Genomic DNA, 20953 nt, shown 5'->3' on the forward strand with positions numbered 1-20953 from the left:
CAACCTCCTTCTTACCCCGACCCAGTCACCACTCCCATTATGCACTCTAGTGCTGCTGCTTGCAGTGTGGTTTCTCTTGCCTGAGACTGCAGTCATGTGTGTGCGTATCATTTGCGCATGTGTGTGTGTGTGTGTGTGTGTGTGTGATATATTTTTGACAAAGGTCTTACTGGCCGAAAGCTTTATTTATGACAGTCTTTTTCTTGTACCTATTTCCAGCAGCGTCTCTGCTATACGATGAGTAGCAATTTTCCTTTCCATAGTATTTTTATATTCCATCCTGGATTTTCCATTGTTCAATTGAATGATAAATGTTAACAATAGAGAAAATGTAATGTAACTGGATAGATAAAAAAATCTGCTCACCAAGTGAGTGGCAGGAGAGCACACATACGAAAGGTACTGAAATTTGAAAGCTTTCGGAGAGGGGTTGAAGGGGAAAGAAGAGGGGTGAAGGAAAAGGACTGGTGAGGTTTAGGAAAAGCCACAAAAAAAATCCAGGTTAGAGGAGACTTACAGGATGGAATGAGAAAAAAAGACTGATTGCTCTGGACTGCATAAGATGATATTTGAAAACCTGAGAGTTTAAGGGTTGAAGATAGGATAATACGCAAGACAGAGATTACTGCCAAAACATCATACACATGTTGATAAGAATGAAAAGCTAAGTGCATTGTATGTGACAGAGGTGGGAAGGAAGTGGTGAAAAAGAAACGGGTCAGAAAATGAAAGAGAGTGAAGAAAGGAATAGTTACTGTGAAGAAGTGCCAAGATTGAAGAAATTAATTCAGATTATGGTCGGGTGGGTGGTGAGAACAAAGGCCATGTAATGTCAGTTCCCACCTGCGGTGTTCTGAGAAACTGTGTGGGTGTAGGTGGCTATCCCTTTTCCTAAACCTCACCAGTACTTTTCCTTCACTCATCTTCCTTCCCCTTTGACCCTTGTGCCAGAAGAATGAGCCAGTGGCTATGAAAGTTTTCAAATTTCAATACCCTTCACATGTGTGTTCTCCTGCTGCCACTTGGTACATATATTTTTTATCCATCCAATTACATTATACTTTCAAAAATGGATTTTTCTCATTGATATATTATGACAACACCCATCAAACTAGGTATAAGCAATGTGTGACAACAACCTACAAAGCAACAGAAAACATGACTTCCACATCTCTTACTGTACTGCAACTCAACAACACACCTTCAGAATTTTCCATCAGGTGCAGAAGTGGATTGGAAACTACTTGGATGCAGAGCAGTGGGGATGGTAGCTGACAAAATACAGGATGGCTCCCATTACCACACTGAAACCTCTCATTCCTGTGAGGCATCTTCAGCTTATATCTTACCTGGACCTTCTAATGGCCAAGAAACATTGCCTGGACCACCAACAGCCAAATGGAGATGAGTGAAAAAACTGCATTACACTAAGACAGGTATTTCTTCATACACTGATAGGTCCCTATACAAATAACATGTCTTTTGTATCCATATTCTATCACTAAATTCCTTCTTTATTTCCCAGATGGACAACCTACTCAAGGTAATGAACCAATCCTGGGCTCAACATTCATTTATTTTGTGAAATATATACATTGCTACATACAGATTCGATATTTCTCTTTCTGTTTTGTGTCGTGTACAGTACCTAATATGTTGTAAATATAATTTGTTAATTTTATGCCAACCATGTTTTCCCATCAGTTCCTTCTACACAAACTCTTTTAAGTGTAATACACTGAAAATGTAATACCAATGAGAGACAGACTGGTACTGTTTGGCTATAAAGTGCAGAAGACATCTTTTGTAGTTTTCCTTCTGCTGCCTCCCTGCCTCTGAGAATATTAAATGTTACAGATGTCTCTAGTAGGAAATTTACTGGACTTTCATGTGGCATAGGAGTTTTTGTTGATAACATGTATATTTTTCTAGTTGTAGGAGGTGGTAGTGGGCATTACAACATTTTCAAGGAAGGGCCCAAAAATTGCTGCTTTTCAGTGACTATATTGCTCATCAAGAAATCAAACCTGACTAGTGCATTTTGTAGGAAATTTTATCTACTTTAATTTTGTACAGAATAGTCACCTTCAAAAACAGGTGTTTTTGAGATATAAGCGAAAAACTGAAAAAAGTGCAAAATTTTAAGGTTCTTTTTTTTAGTTTTCATTTTCATTGTAGTGCTGATCTACAAGGCCGCAAACATGAAATTAGTATTCAGCACCGTCAAAGATATATAGAACAGGAAAGAAAAATCTTTCACAATTTTGTTATGAAAATGGCTGTTTTAAACAACTGACATGACTACAAAGGTAATGGGCTGAACTGGGAACACCATAACCTCCAAACCTTGAAAACGCATAGCTCAGCATCAATTTCCATCTGGGTAATAGCCAAAGTTGGAGGCGTCAATATCTAAAACTGGCCCACTTTGACTAATTTGATACACTGATGTGTTTTGGAACCATCTTCTGAGACAATTCACTGCTATCAAAAAAAGTATTTAAAAAGAGAATGTTAGAGTGGGCATGTGGAGTACCTCCAAGATACTCATGTCATAATCTTTTTACACAAGTGGTGATATTAACAACTACCTCACAATGCATCTTTTCAGTCATGACATTCATGCTTCACAGTCCTTCTCAGTATGAAACAAATGTCATATTTTGTTTATTTATTTGCTCCAAAGATCATTTTTAGTACACCTCTTGCAAACATGATAAAGGACAATGAGTGAAGATTCTCACAGTTATTATTCAAACAAAATAAAAGCACTCTGATTTGTCATTATTGGAACTATCGTAATAATACAACATTAATAATCAAAATATCACTGTTGTTAATCATGCTCAAACCTTCATCTCTGCTATCACTGTAGGAATTTTGTGGATGTTGTTTTTACTTATATTGAAATGAATGAGATTTTCCAGCTGGCTAAAACTTTCTGGAACTTCAGATACTTGATTATTTTCAACAGTGAGCCACCTATAAAAAATACAATACAAACACTGTTAGCAAAACCCATTCCATATTCACTGTATAGTTTTTTTCAAGAAATGAATTATTTGAATGATGCAGTTCGACACTGCTAACTACCTAAGTGAACCTAAGTAGCCAATCTCTTCTGGTAGCTGCATCAGAAGATTCCCTCTTATTCCAAGAGTGTTTAACATTTGAAGATTTCTTATTTCTGGTGGCAAAGCTACCAGGCCCATGTGGTTAATCCACAAGACTTCAAGGTTCTTCAGATTCCCTATCTCTGCTGTAAGATGCTTCATGGGATTATAGCTTAGGTTGAGAAAAACAATATTTGTCAGATTATTTAGGGGTGATGGCAATTTTGATAAATTGTTGTTGTCCACTGCTAAATATTCCAAAGTTTGAAGCTGAAGTAGTTCTGTTGGTAATGTATTTAATTTATTATCATTAAGGAATAGCCCCACTATATTTTTTATACCAAAAAGCCTCTCTGGTAGTCTTGTAAGCTCAAAACTGTTCAGTTTGATCCATGGGCGCTCTTTTGACTGTGCACTTTCTAAAACTGCAAGAACACATTGTTCTCGAATAAATTCAAGTAATGTTGCCATTTAATACCTGAAAAAGAAGATAAATTAATGCTGTAAATGCAGTAATATTGATTATATTGATGCTGTTGATTGTGATAGCAGGCTGTAGATAAACAGTCAGAGGTAAATTAAATATGTAGGAAATGAAAACTTTGAGGTTTACCAATGACAATGTAATTCTGTCAGAGACAGCAAAGGACCTGGAAAAGCAATTGAATGGAATGGACAGTGTCTTTTAAGATGGATATAAGATGACAAAAGCAAAAAGAGGATAATGGAATGTAGTCTAATTAAATCAGGTGATGCTAAGGGAATTAGATTAGGAAATGAGACACTTAAAGTAGTAGATGAGTTCTGCTATTTGAGGAGCAAAATAAATGATGATTGTCAAAGTAGAGAGGATATAAAATGTAAACTAGCAATGGCAAGAAAAGTGTTTCTGAAGAAGAGAAATTTATTAACATCGAGTATAGATTTAAGTGTCAGGAACTCTTTTCTAAAAGTATTTGTATGGAGTGTAGCCATGTATGGATGTAAACATGGACAATAAATAGTTTAGACAAGAAGAGAATAGAAGCTTTCGAAATGTGGTGCTACAGAAGAATGCTGAAGATTAGATGGGTAGATCACATAACTAATGAGGAGGTACTGAACAGAATTGGGGAGAAGAGGAATTTGTGGCACAACTTGACTAGAAGAAGGGATTGGTTAGTAGGACACATTCTGCAGCATCAAGGGATCACCAATTTAGTGATGGAGGGAAGTGTGGAGGGTAAAAACCGTAGAGGGAGACCAAGAGATGAATACATTAAGCAGATTCAGAAGGATGTAGGTTGCAGTAGTTACTCGGAGATGTAGAAGCTTGCACAGGATAGAGTAGCATGGACAGCTGCATCAAACCAGTCTCTGGACTGAAGACCACAACAAAAACAACAGGTTTACTGATAGAAACATTTAACATTAGGAGACAGTGTGCTAAACAAAATAGTGTGGGAGAACATAAATTTAAAATTATGTTTACCATACTCATCACAGATATAATAATGGATTATGGGAACAGGATACGATTATCGGTCAAATGCAATAACCATCCCCATTAAATTCCACATAGAGATATATTTCATACTTAGTCATAAATGTGTACACAGCCTGAGATACAGAACAGAACTTAGAACAAACATGGAGGCTCAGCAGAGCAATAAGAGTCCAAAGATGGTGTTCATAGTGGTCAATATGACCTATCGACACCACACAGCCCCCCCCCCCCCACCTGCACTACAGAGTACCACCTGTGAGGCTTGAGTGGAGGTCATTTGGGTGTCGGATTCGGTAGTAGTTGTGCGAGGCAGCAGGCGCATGACCGGGATTTCCATCTTGGTTGAGGCAGAGTGCGGAGGTGGAGTGATTGGCGGCAGGTCCATCTCATGGTCAGTCAACCAGTGGTGGCGGTGGATGTGTCAGCCGACCCGAGAGCAGGCATGTGGAACGGCCTGCGGCGTGGTGCAGGCATGTGGAACGGACTGCAGCATGGGCAGGCATACCCACCCCGAATGCAGATTGAGCCATCTGAGAAGACGAATGCGCAAATTTCTGATGGGTTGCAGTCACAGGGGAGGGACAGGCTAGGCACTACACTGACATTTAACTGCCCATTGGAGGGCGAGGCCGCGGTGTCTGTTAGGAGCATAAGCACACGGTCATCGAAGGTGATGATCGACACATCATCCACGTGGTATGGTGGCACGTTGCAGCACAGGTTGAATGTGGGAGAGTGAGTCTCCGCAGTCGGTGAAATGGTAGCGCATGGGGTGGATGGCGACGTGCCTGGAAAACCTGCAAATGATGACAACGAATCATGGGTTGGAGAAAACAGCGCCATGTGATGAGACAAAGTATTTTCAGGCTCCGCGATCGAGAAGTCATCAGGAGGGTCCGACTGAGATGGAAGAGGGGCGTCGGAGACCACGAAAGTAGGTTTGAGCCTGTGCAATGAAACAGTTTGAGGATGATCTTCAACCATAATGTCGAACATTGTCTCACCCCGCTGGAGCACTTTAAAGGGGCCAAGGTAGGGTGATTGCAGGGGTTGTCTAACGGAATCATCCCTGAGCATAACGTGGGAGCAAGTGTTGAGTGCAGTTGGCACGTAAGTGTCTGGCGGGGAATGGCTGATAGGTGGGTGTAGCCATGCATTTTTGAAGTGAGTGCGCATGCGACTAATGAAATCTGGGGAGGGGGGAAAATCCTCGGGTGCTTGAGGCAGTATAAGTTCCCCTGGTAGGACTGGGTTCTTCCCGAAAACAAATTCAGAGATGGTTCCCTGTAAGTCTGGTTTAAAGGCCAAACAGAGACCAAGTAACACCCATGGAAGCGCCTCAGACTAGAGGCAGTCATGGCACCTGAGGGCAGTTTTGAGGGTGTGGTGCCACCGTTTAACTAACCCGTTGCTTTGCGGGTGGTAGGCTGTTGTATGAATTTTTTTAATGCCGTAGATGTTACATAAAATGGTGAACCGGGCAGACTCAAACTGCCGACCTTGGTCAATGGTGATGGTGGTCGGGCAACCGAACCTGGCAATCCATGAGGAGACGAAACCCTTGGCCATGGTTTCAGTGGTGATGTTGCGTAAAGGAACAGCTTCCACCCAGCAAGACATGCGGTCGATTGTGGAGAGAATATATCTGTGACCCTCCGATGGTGGTAGTGGACCGATAAGGTTGATATGTACATGATGAAATCTTCCTTGCGGAATGTCGAACTTGCCTAGTGGAGGGGAGGTGTGGTGGCCAATTTTGTTGCGTTGACAGGAGACGCAGCCTTGTGTTCAGGTCTGACAGTCCTGTTTAATATTTTTCCGAACGAAATGCTCGGATAAGAGCCCTGTGGTGAGGGAGGTTATGCAAGGCGTTGAAGGCTTGCCAGCACAATGTGGGTGGGAACAACGGCCACAGGGTGCCAGTAGAAGAATCACACCACTACCTCGTCCAAAACATCAGGGAACTTGGCTTTGGCAAACACAAGAGATGATCAGCGGGGATGTTTCCTATGCCTTTGATGTAGTGAACATGTGTTGTGAATTGAGAGACTAAATCAAAGTGGCAGAAACGCCGAGGGTGTGGGTCCTCGAGAGGGTTGCAGAAAGCATACGCTAGTGGTTTATTATCAGTAAGGATGAAGAAAGAATGGCCCTCAACGTCAGGACAAAAGTGTTTGACGGCTTCATAGACCGCCAGAAGTTCCCTATCAAAAGCAGAATATTTCTTCTGAGCTGTAGACAGTTTCTTAGAGAAGAAATGAAGGGGAGAAACCATGTCATCTTTGCGTTGTTGTAGTATTGCCCCCACAGCTATATCGCTGGCGTCCATAGTGATGAACAACTTGGTCGACAGGTTCGGATGCGCGAGCTAAGGAAGTTTTTAGAGCCTTGAAGGCCTCCAGCATAGGTTCAGTCCAGCAAACTGGTTTAAGGCCTGAAATCTTTTTGCCCAACAGCGAGTCTGTCAGTGGGGCCTGCACGGTGGCAGCAGACGGCAGATGCCGACGGTAGTAATTTATTGTACCCAAGAAACGTCGGGGTTCTTTGTAAGCAGCCGGAGAAGGCAGCGACATGATGGGCTCCACGCAGGATTTGGGAGGCTGAATTCTGGCTGTGGAGATGGTGTAACCCAAAAATGTGACAGAAGACTAGCGCAATTGGAACTTGTCCTTGTTGACCTCGACGCCGTTGGAGTTCAAGGTCTGGAGGACCTTGGATAAATGATTTTCATGTTCCTCAGCCGAGTTGCTGAGAATGAGTATGTCATCCAGACATGCAAAGCAAAACTCGAACTGTTGTAAGATTGAGTTAATGAAACGTTGCTATGTTTGTGCTGCGTTTTTTAGGCTGAACGGCATGAAGTTGTATTGGAACAAACTGAGTGGCATGATAATAGCTGTCTTTGGAATGTCTTCTGGTGCTACAGAAATCTGGTGATAGGTACGTTTACAGCCAATAACACTGAAGATTGTGGCACCCGATAGCATATGAGTGAAATCGTTTATGTTTGGCACTGGGTAATCATCCATGACGGTACGAGCATTTAAGCATCTATAGTTGCTGCACATTTGGAAAGAACCGTCATGTTTGGTGACAAGGTGAATTGGTGAAGACCAGTTGTTGTCTGACGGTTGCAGGATACCTGCATCCAAAAGTTTGTTAATTTGCTGCCGGGCCGTGGGCAACTTAATGGGGTTGAGGCATCTAACCTTGTGCCTAATAGGAGGGCTCACAGTAGTGTGTCATTCCGTCAGTGACGGAAGATACTGAAACTGCACACGAGACTGAGCAATGTCCTGACATGAAATTTTTGGATGAGTGGGGTGCGATGAGGCATAACCATTAGCACGAGTGGAAAAAGGCAGCACGAAAGTCACATGCCTATTACATAAGTGTGGCGTGCGCTTGTTTGGAGAGGTCGGCTGCATGCGCAGTATCTAAGGACCTCACAATTTTGTAATTATAGACTGAAATAAAGAAATTTATTACACTTATTTTATCTGCCTAAATGACATAGAAGGCATAACGAGGTTGATAAAACCTATACAGAGCATTGCCTGAAGTCAAACTTAGGTCAAAAAGTGCAAATTTGGTGGCAAGTTAGCATAAGCAACAAATATGAAAACAAAGTAAGAGTCATGGTAACTAATTAATCTGTAACATAGCCTGATGCCTACATTCATGCCACATTTTATGTACTTTTTATTATAAAAACTGGAACTGCAAGGTTATGTTATGAATGGTAGGTTACTACTCACCATATACAGAATATGTTGACTCACAGACAGGCACACCATAAACACTGCTAAACAGGTGAGTTTTTGGCCAAAAGGCCTTCTTCTAAAGTAGGCAACGTTGGCAAATGTGCGCGCACATACACACACTCAAGCAAGCACAACTCACACATACATGACCTCTGTGCCTAGCTGTGGCATATGATTCAGTCAAGCCACATGATTCTCATAAAAAAAGACCCCTCTCTTTCATAATCTCATACCTGAGTGATAGAAAACAAATACAATGAAATGAACACCCTTAGCTGCTTACAGGCATTGACATACATCAACGGGGACAGATGAAAATGTGTGCCCTGACCGGGACTCGAACCGGGGATCTGCTTACATGGCAGACGCTCTATTCATCTGAGCCACCGAGGACACAGAGGATAGTGCGACTGCAGGGATTTATCTCTGGCACGCCTCCCACAAAACCCACATTCTCAATGTATTGTCCCGCACTACATTCGTAGTGCTCCCGCCCGTTATACTCATTACTCGCGGTGCATTGCCGATTCCCGTAAGAGTTCGGGCACTGTTTGTGCATTTGCACAGAAGAAGAAGATGGTCAAGTGGCCGATGAGCCTTAACTATGTATATATACTAAGACGGTATCTGTTCTTTCGGACATGTCCAAAAGAACAGATACCATCTTAGTATATATATAGAAAACAAATACTACAGTGCAGCAATAAAATGAATGTTTTGGGTGTCATATGCGGTATGCTGCAAACTCCTGTATTTAGACCTTTACCATTCATAATCTACATGAAAAGCATTATGAGTATGTTGTGCAAATCCATACTATATGCAGATGCCACTACATTTGTTACAGTTGGAAAGACTTGGCAGGATTAAAGTAAAAATAATCTCAGAGCAGCCAGTAAATAGTTTAGAATACATGAAATGCATGTTAATTGTGAAAAACAGGAAGAATCCTCTTCAGTTTATGTACTAATGATGACAGAGATTAGATTAGATTAGATTAGTACTTGTTCCACAGATCATGAATACGACACTTCATAATAATGCGGAACATGTCAGGTTAATCAAAGGTGTCTATACAAAATATTACATTACACAAAATATTACGTGACACTTAATATTTTTATTTATTTATTGTTTTTGGTGTGGGTTGGGGAAATTACCCACTTACTATATCCAAAAATTCATCTAATGAGTAGAAGGAGTTGCCATTAAGAAATTCTTTTAATTTCCTTTTAAATGCTATACAGCTATTTGTCAGACTTTTGATGCTACTAGGTAAATGACCAAAGACTTTTGTGGCAGCATAATTTACCCCCTTCAGAGCCAAATTTAGATTTAACCTTGAGTAGTGAAGATCATCCTTTCTCCTAGAGTTGTAGCCATGTACATTGCTATTACTTTTGAATTCTTTCGGATTGTTAATAACAAATTTCATAAGTGACTATATATATTGTGAGGCTACAGTGAAGATCCCTAGCTCTTTAAATGAGTGTCTGCAGGGTGATCTGGGATGAGCTCCAGCAATTATTCTGATTACATGCTTTTGTGCAATGAACACTCATTTACTCAATGATGAGTTACCCCAGAATATGATGCCATACGAAAGCAGAGAATGAAAATAGGCGTGGTAAGCTAATTTACTCAGATGTATATCGCCAAAATTTGGCATGACCCTAATAGCATAACTAGCTGAACTCAAACGTTTCAGCAGATCTTCAGTGTGTTTTTCCCAGTTCAACCCCTCATCAATGCATACACCTAGAAAATTTGAATATTCTACCTTAGCTACCAATTTCTGATCAGAGTCTATATTTATTAATGGTGTCATTCCATTTACTGTGTGGAACTGTATGTACTGTGTTTTGTCAAAGTTTAATGAGAGCCCATTTGCTGAGAACCACTTAATGATTTTATGAAAAAAATCCTTTACAATTTCACCAGTTAATTCTTGTCTGTCGGGTGTGAGAGCTATACTTGTATCATCGGCAAAAAGTACCAGCTTTGCATCTTTGTGAATATAGAATGGCAAATGATTAATATATATTAAGAACAGCAGAGGACCTGAGACCGAACCTTGCAGCACCCCATTCTTGATTGTTCCCCAGTTTGAGAAATCACCAGTTTTTTGCATATTATGTGAACTGCTTATTTCAACTTTCTGCACTCTTCCAGTTAGGTATGATTTAAACCATTTGAGCACTGTCCCATTCATACCACAGTACTTGAGCTTATCTAGAAGTATTCCATGATTTACACAATCAAAAACCTTTGAGAGATCACAAAAAATCCCAACGGGTGACTTCCGGTTACTCAGAGCATTTAATATTTCATTAGTGAAAGTATATATAGCATTTTCCATTGAAAAATCTATCTGGAAACCAAATTGACATTTTGTAAAAACTTTATTTTTACAAAGGTGTGAAGCTACTCTACAATACATTACTTTCTCAAGAATTTTGGCTAAGGCAGTCAGAAGAGAGATTGGGTGACATCAGACGTTGAGAGTTGTTGACATCAGACGTATCCCCTTTTTTATGCAGTGGTTTAACAATGGCATACTTCAGTCTATCTGGGAAAATACCCTGCTTCAGAGAGCTATTACATATGTGGCTAAGAATTCCACTTATCTCTTGGGAACAAGCTTTTATTTTCCTGCTGGAAATGCCATCAATTCCATGTGAGCTTTTATTCGTAAGAGAGTTTATTATCTTCCTACTTTCAGAAGGAGAGGTGGGTGGAATTTCAATTGTATCAAATGGTGTGGGGAAGGCTCTTCCATTAACTGCCTTGCTTCTTCTAATAGTGAACATTTAGATCTTATTTTCTCTACAACATTTAAAAAATGATTATTCAAAATGTTTTTGACTTCTGGCTTGTTGTTTGTCAAGTTTCCATTCAGTTTGATGGTAATGCCAGCTTCCTGTACTCTTGGTTGCCCTGTTTCCCTTGTAATAATATTCCAAATTGTTTTGATTTTGCTATCAGAGGTATTAATCTCAGACATGATGCACAAGCTTCTGGACTTTTTAATAACCCTTCTTAATGTAGCACAGTAGTTTTTATAATATTTGGCTGTTTCTGGGTCATTACTCTTTCTTGTTGTTAGATACAGTTCCTTTTTGTGGTTACAGGATATTTTTATTCCTTTAGTAAGCCAAGGTTTTTTGCATGGTGTCTTATAATTAGATTTAACTACTTTCTTGGGGAAACAGTTTTCAAATTCTCTTACAAGTGTATCATGAAATAAGTTATATTTTAATATAATGGGGAAACATTCCACTGCCCAAACTCTTTGTCTTTACAAATGTCTGCTTGTGTCTGTGTATGTGCAGATGGATATGTGTGTGTGTGTGCGAGTGTATACCTGTCCTTTTTTCCCCCTTAGGTAAGTCTTTCCGCTCCCGGGATTGGAATGACTCCTTACCCTCTCCCTTAAAACCCACATCCTTTCGTCTTTCCCTCTCCTTCCTTCTTTCCTGATGAAGCAACCGTTGGTTGCGAAAGCTTGAATTTTGTTCGTATGTTTGTGTTTGTTTGTGTGTCTATCAACATGCCAGTGCTTTCGTTTGGTAAGTCACATCATCTTTGTTTTTAGATATAAGTTATATTTTAAATTAGAATTGTACACCTCATCCCAGTCTAACTGCTGAAGATTTTCTCTGAAATTTCTAATTGTTGAGTCATTAATTGAATGCACAACTTTGGATGGTAGTTTTGAATTACTGAATGGAGCTATGTCATATACTGTAACTAGCTGAGTACCATGATCAGAAAGGCCATTCTCAACAGGACAAGAATTTATGTTTTTAAACTTATCTTGGTCTATGAAAGTGTTATCTATCAGTGTGCTGCTGTCCTTTACTACCCGAGTAGGAAAATTAATGACAGATGTCAAATTGAAAGAACCGAGCAAGACTTCCTGGTCATTCTTCCTATTACACTCTTTCAGTGAATCAACATTGAAGTCCCCACAAATAATAATTTGCTTTCCCCTATCTGACAGATAGCATAACAAGGCATCCAAGTTTTCCAGGAATAAAAGAAAGTTTCCTGAAGGGGTCCTATATACTGTTACAATTATAAAAGAGCCCTCCTTCAGTTTAAGCTGACAGGCACATGCTTCTATATGTTGCTCCAGACAAAACAGTGACTGTGATCCTGCTAAACTTCTTGGGATTCATCTTGACTCAAAACTAACTTTGAACAATTGTGTAGACTATCTTCATACAAAGTGATCAGATATGTTATAGGGCAATTTCTATCAATTAAAAATTTGAATTATAAATTAGCAGAAAAAGGCAATCACATGAATTTGTGAAGTCACAACTAAAATGTTGATCGCAGTATGCGTAGTGATGGTTGTTTTACTGCCAGGCACACAGTGTCAGGTGAGAGGCTGTGGTGTGTTGGTCAGTGGCCTTGTGTGGTATCAACATGTTAAAGAGTATTGTAGTTAATACTTCAAAAGTCTGAAAATACCAACAGTTACATCCCTCTTCATTCTAAACTGTTGGTGGCATGTACAAAGGAAATCAATGGAATTATAGACTCTGACAGTCTGTTCCTCAACATGATACACCAAAAACAGCAGACTGACATCACAGCTACCAGACTGTAAAACCCCCAAGCCAGTTACAAACACTTGGGCTTACAGTTACTAGCATATAAAAATTTTCCAGCACAAGCATAAGGTGTGGCACTTAGCATGTTCAGAAACACCACTCAAAACTCTAATCAACAGAAGAATTTAAAATGTGTCCCCAGAATGATATTGAATACTAGTGTTGTTTCACTTATTCTACATGTTTATATGTATATAATGTACAGGGTGAAGCAAAAAAGATGTTAAAATTAATAGGATGTTATCTTTTTAGTTTTTTCACAAATGGCATCCTGATATTTCACTGAGGAGCCTGGATGGAGGTCTTTCAGTCTCCAAGCATCGTACAAGAAAAATTCAAGGCCTGGACCAAATGGGATGCACCATCACATCTGACAACTGGTAAGATCTAGGAGAAGTTTGTAAGGACAGGGTCTGTTCCAAGATGACTGCAAGGGAGACAGCAGTAGAAAGAGATGTGTTTGAAGCCAGCCCAGCCAAGTCATCACACAGACTTTCTCTCAAACGTTAGTGGTTGGAATTTTTCACTGTGATTTAAGAATTTAAGCCATACCACTTGGAGATTATGCAACTGCTCACAGACACCGACAAGAAAGCCCATGTGAGTGCTGCACAAATTATCTTGGAAATGGTGCACATGGGGTGACATTCTGTTCATGTTTTCTGATGAAGCAAAATTCCACATTGGCAGTCATGAGAAAAAGCACAGCTGTGCCATCTGGGTGACTGAGCACCCCCCTGGAAATTTGACAACACATGTGGGACTTCCCCGAGGCAAACGTTTGGTGTGGAGTGAGCAAATTTGGTGTTATTGGACCTTCTTTTTTGAAAAACAGACAATCAGGGGAGACAATTAGCTTGCCATGCTAAGCACATTCATGGAGGAGAATGCACCACTTACCATTCTCCAATGAGGGTACTTCCAGCAAAACAGTGCCCCTCCCCATTACAGTCAGAAGGTTCAGGAGTACTTGAACAACATACTTCGTAAACATTGGATTGGTAGGCATGGTCCTCCTATGGCCAGCACGCCCTGCCCAAATGGCCCAATGGGCTTACAATCATGTACAAATTGAAACTATGTAACCAAATCCCAGCCTTGTAACTTCACTTGATTAAATATTCATTGAATGTTGCCATCTTTTTGCCTCACCTTGTAGTGTTTCATGAACAAATTATACTGTGATAGTAATTTATTTATTTATACATCCAGGGATCATCTCAAAACGATATAGAATTTGTCATCTTAATACAGAGAAAATAACTCCAATATACACAATGGATTGTTGAGCGCTTTTTTGTGAATGATCTCACTATCAATTTCAGTTTCAAAAAGACACAACATACCCAATTCCACACATCTAGTGGTACTACATCAACGGTAACTGTAACAAACATTTAGGATGGAAACTTCAAACTTTACGGTTCTAGGTGCTACAGTCTGAAACCGCGCGACCGCTATGGTTGCAGGTTCATATCCTGCCTCGGGCATGTTACTGAAGTTCCTACACTGATTCCATGGTACGGGATGCTATTATCCGATCATCGCCCGACAAAGAAGTTCGGCACCGTGCCCTTCAGTTGGTAACCAACTCTAGATGAAGTCCTATCCATCACTCGGTCTTTTGAAATTTCTCGCGCCGCTGGAGTGCAAATAGAGGCATGGGGCGACGTCGGGGACGTACAACCTCTGTTCAATGTTGATGAAGCGTGATGAAGCGTGTGGTGTGTCCCCTCAGGCCGACATGGCCACAGTACACTCCCAAGCGCAGCCTCAGCCTAACCGTAAACAAACCTCTTAGAAACTGCAGCAAAACCCACGGCAACTTCCTTCCTGTCCATGGTATTTTACAAAACATTCATGAGAAGATTGTCCACAACGTTGGGCCGTGTGTCACAAATGCAAAAAAAAGGTCATGTGTCATCTATTTGCAAATCCGACCGCATACATGATGTTCATGAACATGACGCTGATTCTGATTCTGTGTTGTCTGTCAACTGTACTTCTTCCCTTTCAGGGAAGTTATTCCTCACTGTCCAAATACTTGGTCAAGATGTTCACATGCAGGTGGATACTGGTTCTGCTGCCACTATCATCAGTTCTCAGACGTATCTTCAGTTGGGTTCTCCAATCCTGTCACCTGTCACTAGGCAATTATGGACTTACAATAAACAGAAGATTTCTCTCTTGGGACAATTTTATGCTGCGGTATCTTACAAATCTGTCGTTCACACTGTTCCCATATTTGTGGCTGACCATAGTAATGCGGAGAATCTTTTTGGTTTCAATGCCTTTCACGTTTTTGGGTTCTCCATAAATGACTCTGTCAATATCGTCTCTGATGCTATTCCTTATGCTCAATTGGATTCCTTTTATTCTCATGGTGTAGGCCATGAAAATGATTTTTAAGCTCATATCACGCTCAAACCCACTGCTCAGCCGTAAGTTTTTTCGGGCTCGATCCATTCTTGTGGTCCTTCGTGATCAGGTCAAATGGGAGCTGGCTCGTCTCACAGCTTCAGGGGTCTTGCTTCCTGAATGTGTGTGGATGTGTGTGATGTCCTTAGGTTAGTTAGGTTAAAGTAGTTCTAAGTTCTAGGGGACTGCTGACCTCAGAAGTTAAGTCCCATAGTGCTCAGAGCCATTTGAACCATTTTTCAAACTTTATAGGTGTCCATACTAATGATAATTTAAACTGGAGAAAACACATTTTGAAACTCCTAACACAACTTAGCTCATTCACATATGTTCTTTGAATCATTGCAAATCTTTAAGAGTAACCAATCAGTAAGTTTACAATTTATTTGTATTTTCATTCAATAATGTTGTATGGGAAAAGAAAGTCTTTGTTGCTCAAAAATGTGGTATAAGAATAATATGTGGTGCTCCCCCAAGAGCATCTGGTACACCTGCATTTAAGGAATTGGGCATTTTGACTAATACTTCACAGTATATTTATCCCCTCATGAAGTTTCTTGTAAATAATCCACTTTATTTCAAAAGTAATCTGCTGATGTACATAATTACTACACCAGAAGAAAAAAACAACATTAATTACTCCACATTAAGGTTATCTTTAGTACAAAAAGGAATGCACAATGCTGCCACCAAAATTTGTGATCACTTACTGGTTCCAAATAACAAAAAATGTCTGATAGACAGCAACACTAAATTTTAAATCAAGCCAAAAAAGTTTCTCCTCAACAACACCTTCTATTCTGTGGAAGAACTGCTACTTTTGTAATGTGTAAAAGGTGATGGATAAGGAGGAATAACTGCTAGTATGCAGCTATATTTCTATATGAATGTGTAAGGTGACTTGTTCCACATCATTACAATTAATCATGTAAGTGATGTGGGTGGAATATGAAACTAACTAACTAACTACAGACAGACTACGTAAGTATGGACTTGTTATTATGAGGACAGGACAGATGGTCAGTCATGGCCTTGCCAAACATTGTGAGCATTTGCCCAAGATAATTTAGCAAAATAGCCAGACAGAGCAAACTACATCCCCTCGAATATGAAGGCAGTGTTTTAACAGCTGCATTGTCTCATTCTTTTTATCTTAAACAATTTGCAGCAACCTTAACATTAGATTTTGCACTGCACCACTATATATGGCCCCTGGTTACTCCTGAACCATGAACATTGTATCTCACCATATCTTTTTCATAATGTGTACAGCCTATGTATTTTTACACATATGCATTTAGATACACAAAATGTGGAGTGTTAATTGAGCCTACCAATATTAGATGCCAGCTTCATGTCATTATATAATGATGTGACATGTGATGCAACACATTTGCAAATAGGGAGATGACAGAATACTGACAATTTTTTCTTGGAATGTAGGTTGTTGTGACAGACTGCTCTCTAGCATAGCCCAAGGTATAAATTAGGTTGAAAAGGTGATTATTTGATTGTGTGTTAGTGACATCAGTGAATTTGAATGTGGTGGACCTCTGATCTGGCTTCAGACTACTACCTTCCAAGTCACTCTATGGATCAATCTGTCAGCACATTCAAGTTTTATCACACTGAAACCTTGTTTATTGACGCACTTCAGTACGCACCACTAAAATGCCACAAAGCACTCTATCGAGTACTGATATGTTTTCTAACTATTTACAGTGCTCTGGCCAACAGATACAGCTGTCTAAAGATCCTTGCCAGGGTGCACTTTGATGACATAAGCATTGTCATTTTAGTAAGAAATTAGATTTGTCCTATTATTAATTGCAGCTGTGAACATCTGTCAGCTGAAAAACATCCCTCTAACATATTCACAATTTTCTAGACCCTAAAACTCTTGTTTCAGGTGCGTTTTTTACGTGCTGTTGACTCAACATATTTAATTAAACTATCAAACATATGTCTGGATTTTACTGACACATATTAGTTTGGCACTTTACCTGGCGAATTTCAAACTTTCTAAAGGCAAAAAGGACACTCAGATCATTCTTAACAGTTACTGACACAATAATGTTGGGTATTACATCACCAATATGAATTAGACACTGCACTATCTCACATTCACCCTCAATACAGCACCACTGTTCCTTGTTAATGAGAGTAATACCTGAAAAATATTAGTATACATCTTCAAAACTAGTAATAGCATTATGCCTTCCAAAGTCCTTATCACTGATTTTTCTCAAAATTATCACTTTCTGCGTCACATAACTTTCTGCATAAGCATCCAACTGTTATCGAGTAGCACTGTAAATGAGGCAAAATTGATGGCCCTGCATCTGGTTTCAGTTTTAGATAACTTCTTACAGATGTCTACATTTTTCCATCAAATATAACCTGTCCTGTTTTTACTATGCATTCTTCAATCCTTTATGCATGTTACAACATTGGGAAATAAGTGGGAATTTTTCTGAGACACTTTTCCTACAGTTCTTCATCGCTGGGTAAAGAAAATGTATTGATGGTTTGATTCTGTGACTTTTACAGCACCTCGAAACTTTTGCTGTCCGAAAAAGTATATTCAATATTTCTATTAGAATGTAAAAACACAATTTATTAATCATTTTGTATATCGTTACTTAATTTATACAATAACTTATGGCATAAATGCTCATTTATTGTTAAATTACAATAACTACTTATACAATCTGTAGCTGCCAATAAATACCTACAATAAATAGATCTGAACTATATAAACTTCATATTAATAGCTGAAGATAATAATACATGATGCACCACACAATGTGAATGTTGTAGTGTACCATACGTACAAACTCATGTGGAAACAGGACCCAGGCCAATGGCCAAGGAGAGAAGTGAGTGACGTCACCTGCATCAGATGGCAAGTTGCAGACTAATGTAAGCAGATGGCTTTAGTTACAGACTCATATGCCTTCTTTATGAAATCATGAAATTTCCCAATTAGCATCAGATATTGATGCATTGCCTCACAGTGGTGAGTCACATAAGGATATGGCCTGTTATTACATTTTATCTGTGCCTGTCTTAGAGTTCACCAGTGATGGTACAGATAACAGCACCTTCAGGACTGATCCCCTCAACAACAAAAAAAATATGCCTCAATGGTAAGCAATGCCATCAGTTCACACCACAAAGTCATCAATGCAGAATTAAGAGTACCAGTTGATGTGCATGTGGATTTTCCATTGCCTGTCTTCTGCATACTGACATGTTCTTGGAAATGGAAATGGGCTTCATCTGTCCACAGAATGTTCCATGGTCGTTCACTGTCCACTTCCATGTGAGCAAGAAATTCCAGAGCTGAGTATGGATGATTTTGTGTGGATAGCGATGCACTGTGCGCAGAGGTATATCCAATGTTTGGGCAATTCTCAGTACTCTGCATGTTTGAACATGACCACACGGCCCATCCTATAATGCTTTGTCCACATCTACAGCAGATGACAGATCAACTGATTTCCTCCTTCTGCCACATTGCACTTCAAAAGAACCTGTCTTTTTTAATTTTGTAATCAGTTTATCCAGACCCTTAGCAGACATTGAACCATTGCCTTTTTTTCATATCCTTCAGTGTCCAGAACTTTTGCAGTGGTATTGACGCAGAGTCACCATTCATGCAAAAGAATTTTACCAGCAGCACATGTACCCTTAATGGAGACAGTCATGTTGGGCGCCTCGGACACAAACTGAGGAAACGCATCATGCTGCATATCCATTGGCTTGCATATTCTGATGCTTACAGCACCATCTATTGGTCAAATTTATTTACTTATTTATTTACTTTTTTCCTTCCCATGATATTTCCCCCTGCGTCAATAATATGCCATTCAAATTTGATGTCATTCTGAGTAGTGGTTCTCCTTCTATAGTGTTTTGAAACTAGAACTTTAATTATGATCACCCTGTATATAATATTTTACTTTGGTTCATTTTAATGGATTTACTGATTAAAGTTGATCAAAATGTGTAATGAAAGCTATATTTTTGGGTGGGCCTTCGGCTCCAAAAGCCCTTTCAATGAGGTTTCGTTGAATGGTTCACATGCTGACACTTGTTGATGGCCCAGCATTTAAATCTGCAACAACTTGCGGAACAATGAACGATTCACTTCAGTCATCATTGGTTCCGCTCTTGCAGGATCTTTTTCTGGTCGCAGCGACGTCAGAATTTTGATGTTTTCCCAGATTCCTGATATTCACTGTATGCTCATGAAATGGTCATATGGAAACAAAAACACTTCATCACTACTTTGGAGATGCTGTGTCCCATCGCTTGTGTGCTGACTACAACACCACGTTCAAACTCACTTAGATCTTGATAACCTGCCATTGTAGCAGCAGTAACCTATCTAAAAACTGAGCCAGACACTTGTTGGCTTATACAGGGTGAAGCAAAATTCACGCACTCGGGCTTTGCAGTGTGACTCCTCACATACTAGAGATAAAAAAAAATGTCTGTCACAAAATTTCATCCGATAAGTACATCCGGCAGAAAAAAGATGTTAAAGAGTGGTAATCTGGTCGTTTCTTGGGTCACATGTAGCCTCAATTTACATCATTTTGTAATGCTGAACATAACAGATACGTGGTTAGACAAATACGAAGTAGACACTTGAAACAAATGACCTGTCATAGGGCAGAATAACTACAAAAACAATATTAATTTTGAGATTCCAAATTATGATAGCACAACATCTACTAGTCATTTATACTACATGTAATATGAGAGCTCAGATGTTGCAAATTAGCAACTAGTGACAATAATGATGTCCATATTAATGACCTCATGACCTTCACAAGAGAATACATTGTCCTCAGAACAACATATGCTCAAAGTGATCTCCCTGCACGTCCAAACATTGTGCAACCCACTGGATCATACAGCTATGGATCCTTCACAGCAAAGCTGGGTCCATAGTAACAAGAGCAGCATGAACATGTGCTACCAGTTCACCCACACTCGTTGGTGGAGTAAAGCACACATGCTCGTTCAGGTGTACCCACAGGAAGAAATGCAGTGGATTTAGGTCAGGTGAACATGGTGGCCATACAACTGGACTCCACGTCCAAGCCATTTCCCTGGAAATGTTATGTCTGAGGAGATTGTTCGGGTTGGTTACACCAAACAACACTCTCATTTTACAGTAGTTCATTTATTCGCCTCTTTACACAAGCAAGGCTTACACAGAACTAACATGGCAGTTTCGCCCAAAGATAATCTTAGTTTAGTTCAAAGACGATACTCAGATCGCTGCTGGTGTCGACCTCATCGGCACCACGACGCCCCCCCCCCCCCCCCCCCCCCCCGCAGTACGGATACTCTTGAACACTTGAGAGGGGGCAGGGGGGGGTGACTATGGCGTCAGCAGGGGTGGTCCGCGGGAGCCAGACCACGGTCAGGTCAACAGCATTGTCGGGGAGCTATGTCGGTAGAGGTCATGAAGGAAGGTTCGGCCACCAAACCTGGAAGTCGTTGAAGTGCGCCGGCTGTCGTACTGGGCGTGCT

General features: G+C 40.1%; 1 protein-coding gene across 5 annotated transcripts in view; it reads right to left on the reverse strand.

The window, feature by feature from the left end:
* Positions 1-20953, reverse strand: part of LOC126235797 (leucine-rich repeat protein SHOC-2-like) — a 122564-nt gene that overhangs the window by 70190 nt on the left and 31421 nt on the right. For all 5 annotated transcript variants that reach the window (XR_007544813.1, XM_049944616.1, XM_049944613.1 and 2 more), the window contains exons 2-3: positions 3094-3591; positions 2853-2982 (exon numbers count right to left, since the gene is read on the reverse strand). Coding sequence is in view for 4 of the 5 variants with exons in the window: in XM_049944616.1 (XP_049800573.1) it covers positions 2853-2982; positions 3094-3584 (621 nt within the window). In the remaining variant the exon portion in view is untranslated. The remainder of the gene's footprint in view (positions 1-2852; positions 2983-3093; positions 3592-20953) is intronic.

Source organism: Schistocerca nitens, chromosome 2 (genome assembly GCF_023898315.1).
Source record: "Schistocerca nitens isolate TAMUIC-IGC-003100 chromosome 2, iqSchNite1.1, whole genome shotgun sequence".
Taxonomy (NCBI): domain Eukaryota; kingdom Metazoa; phylum Arthropoda; class Insecta; order Orthoptera; family Acrididae; genus Schistocerca; species Schistocerca nitens.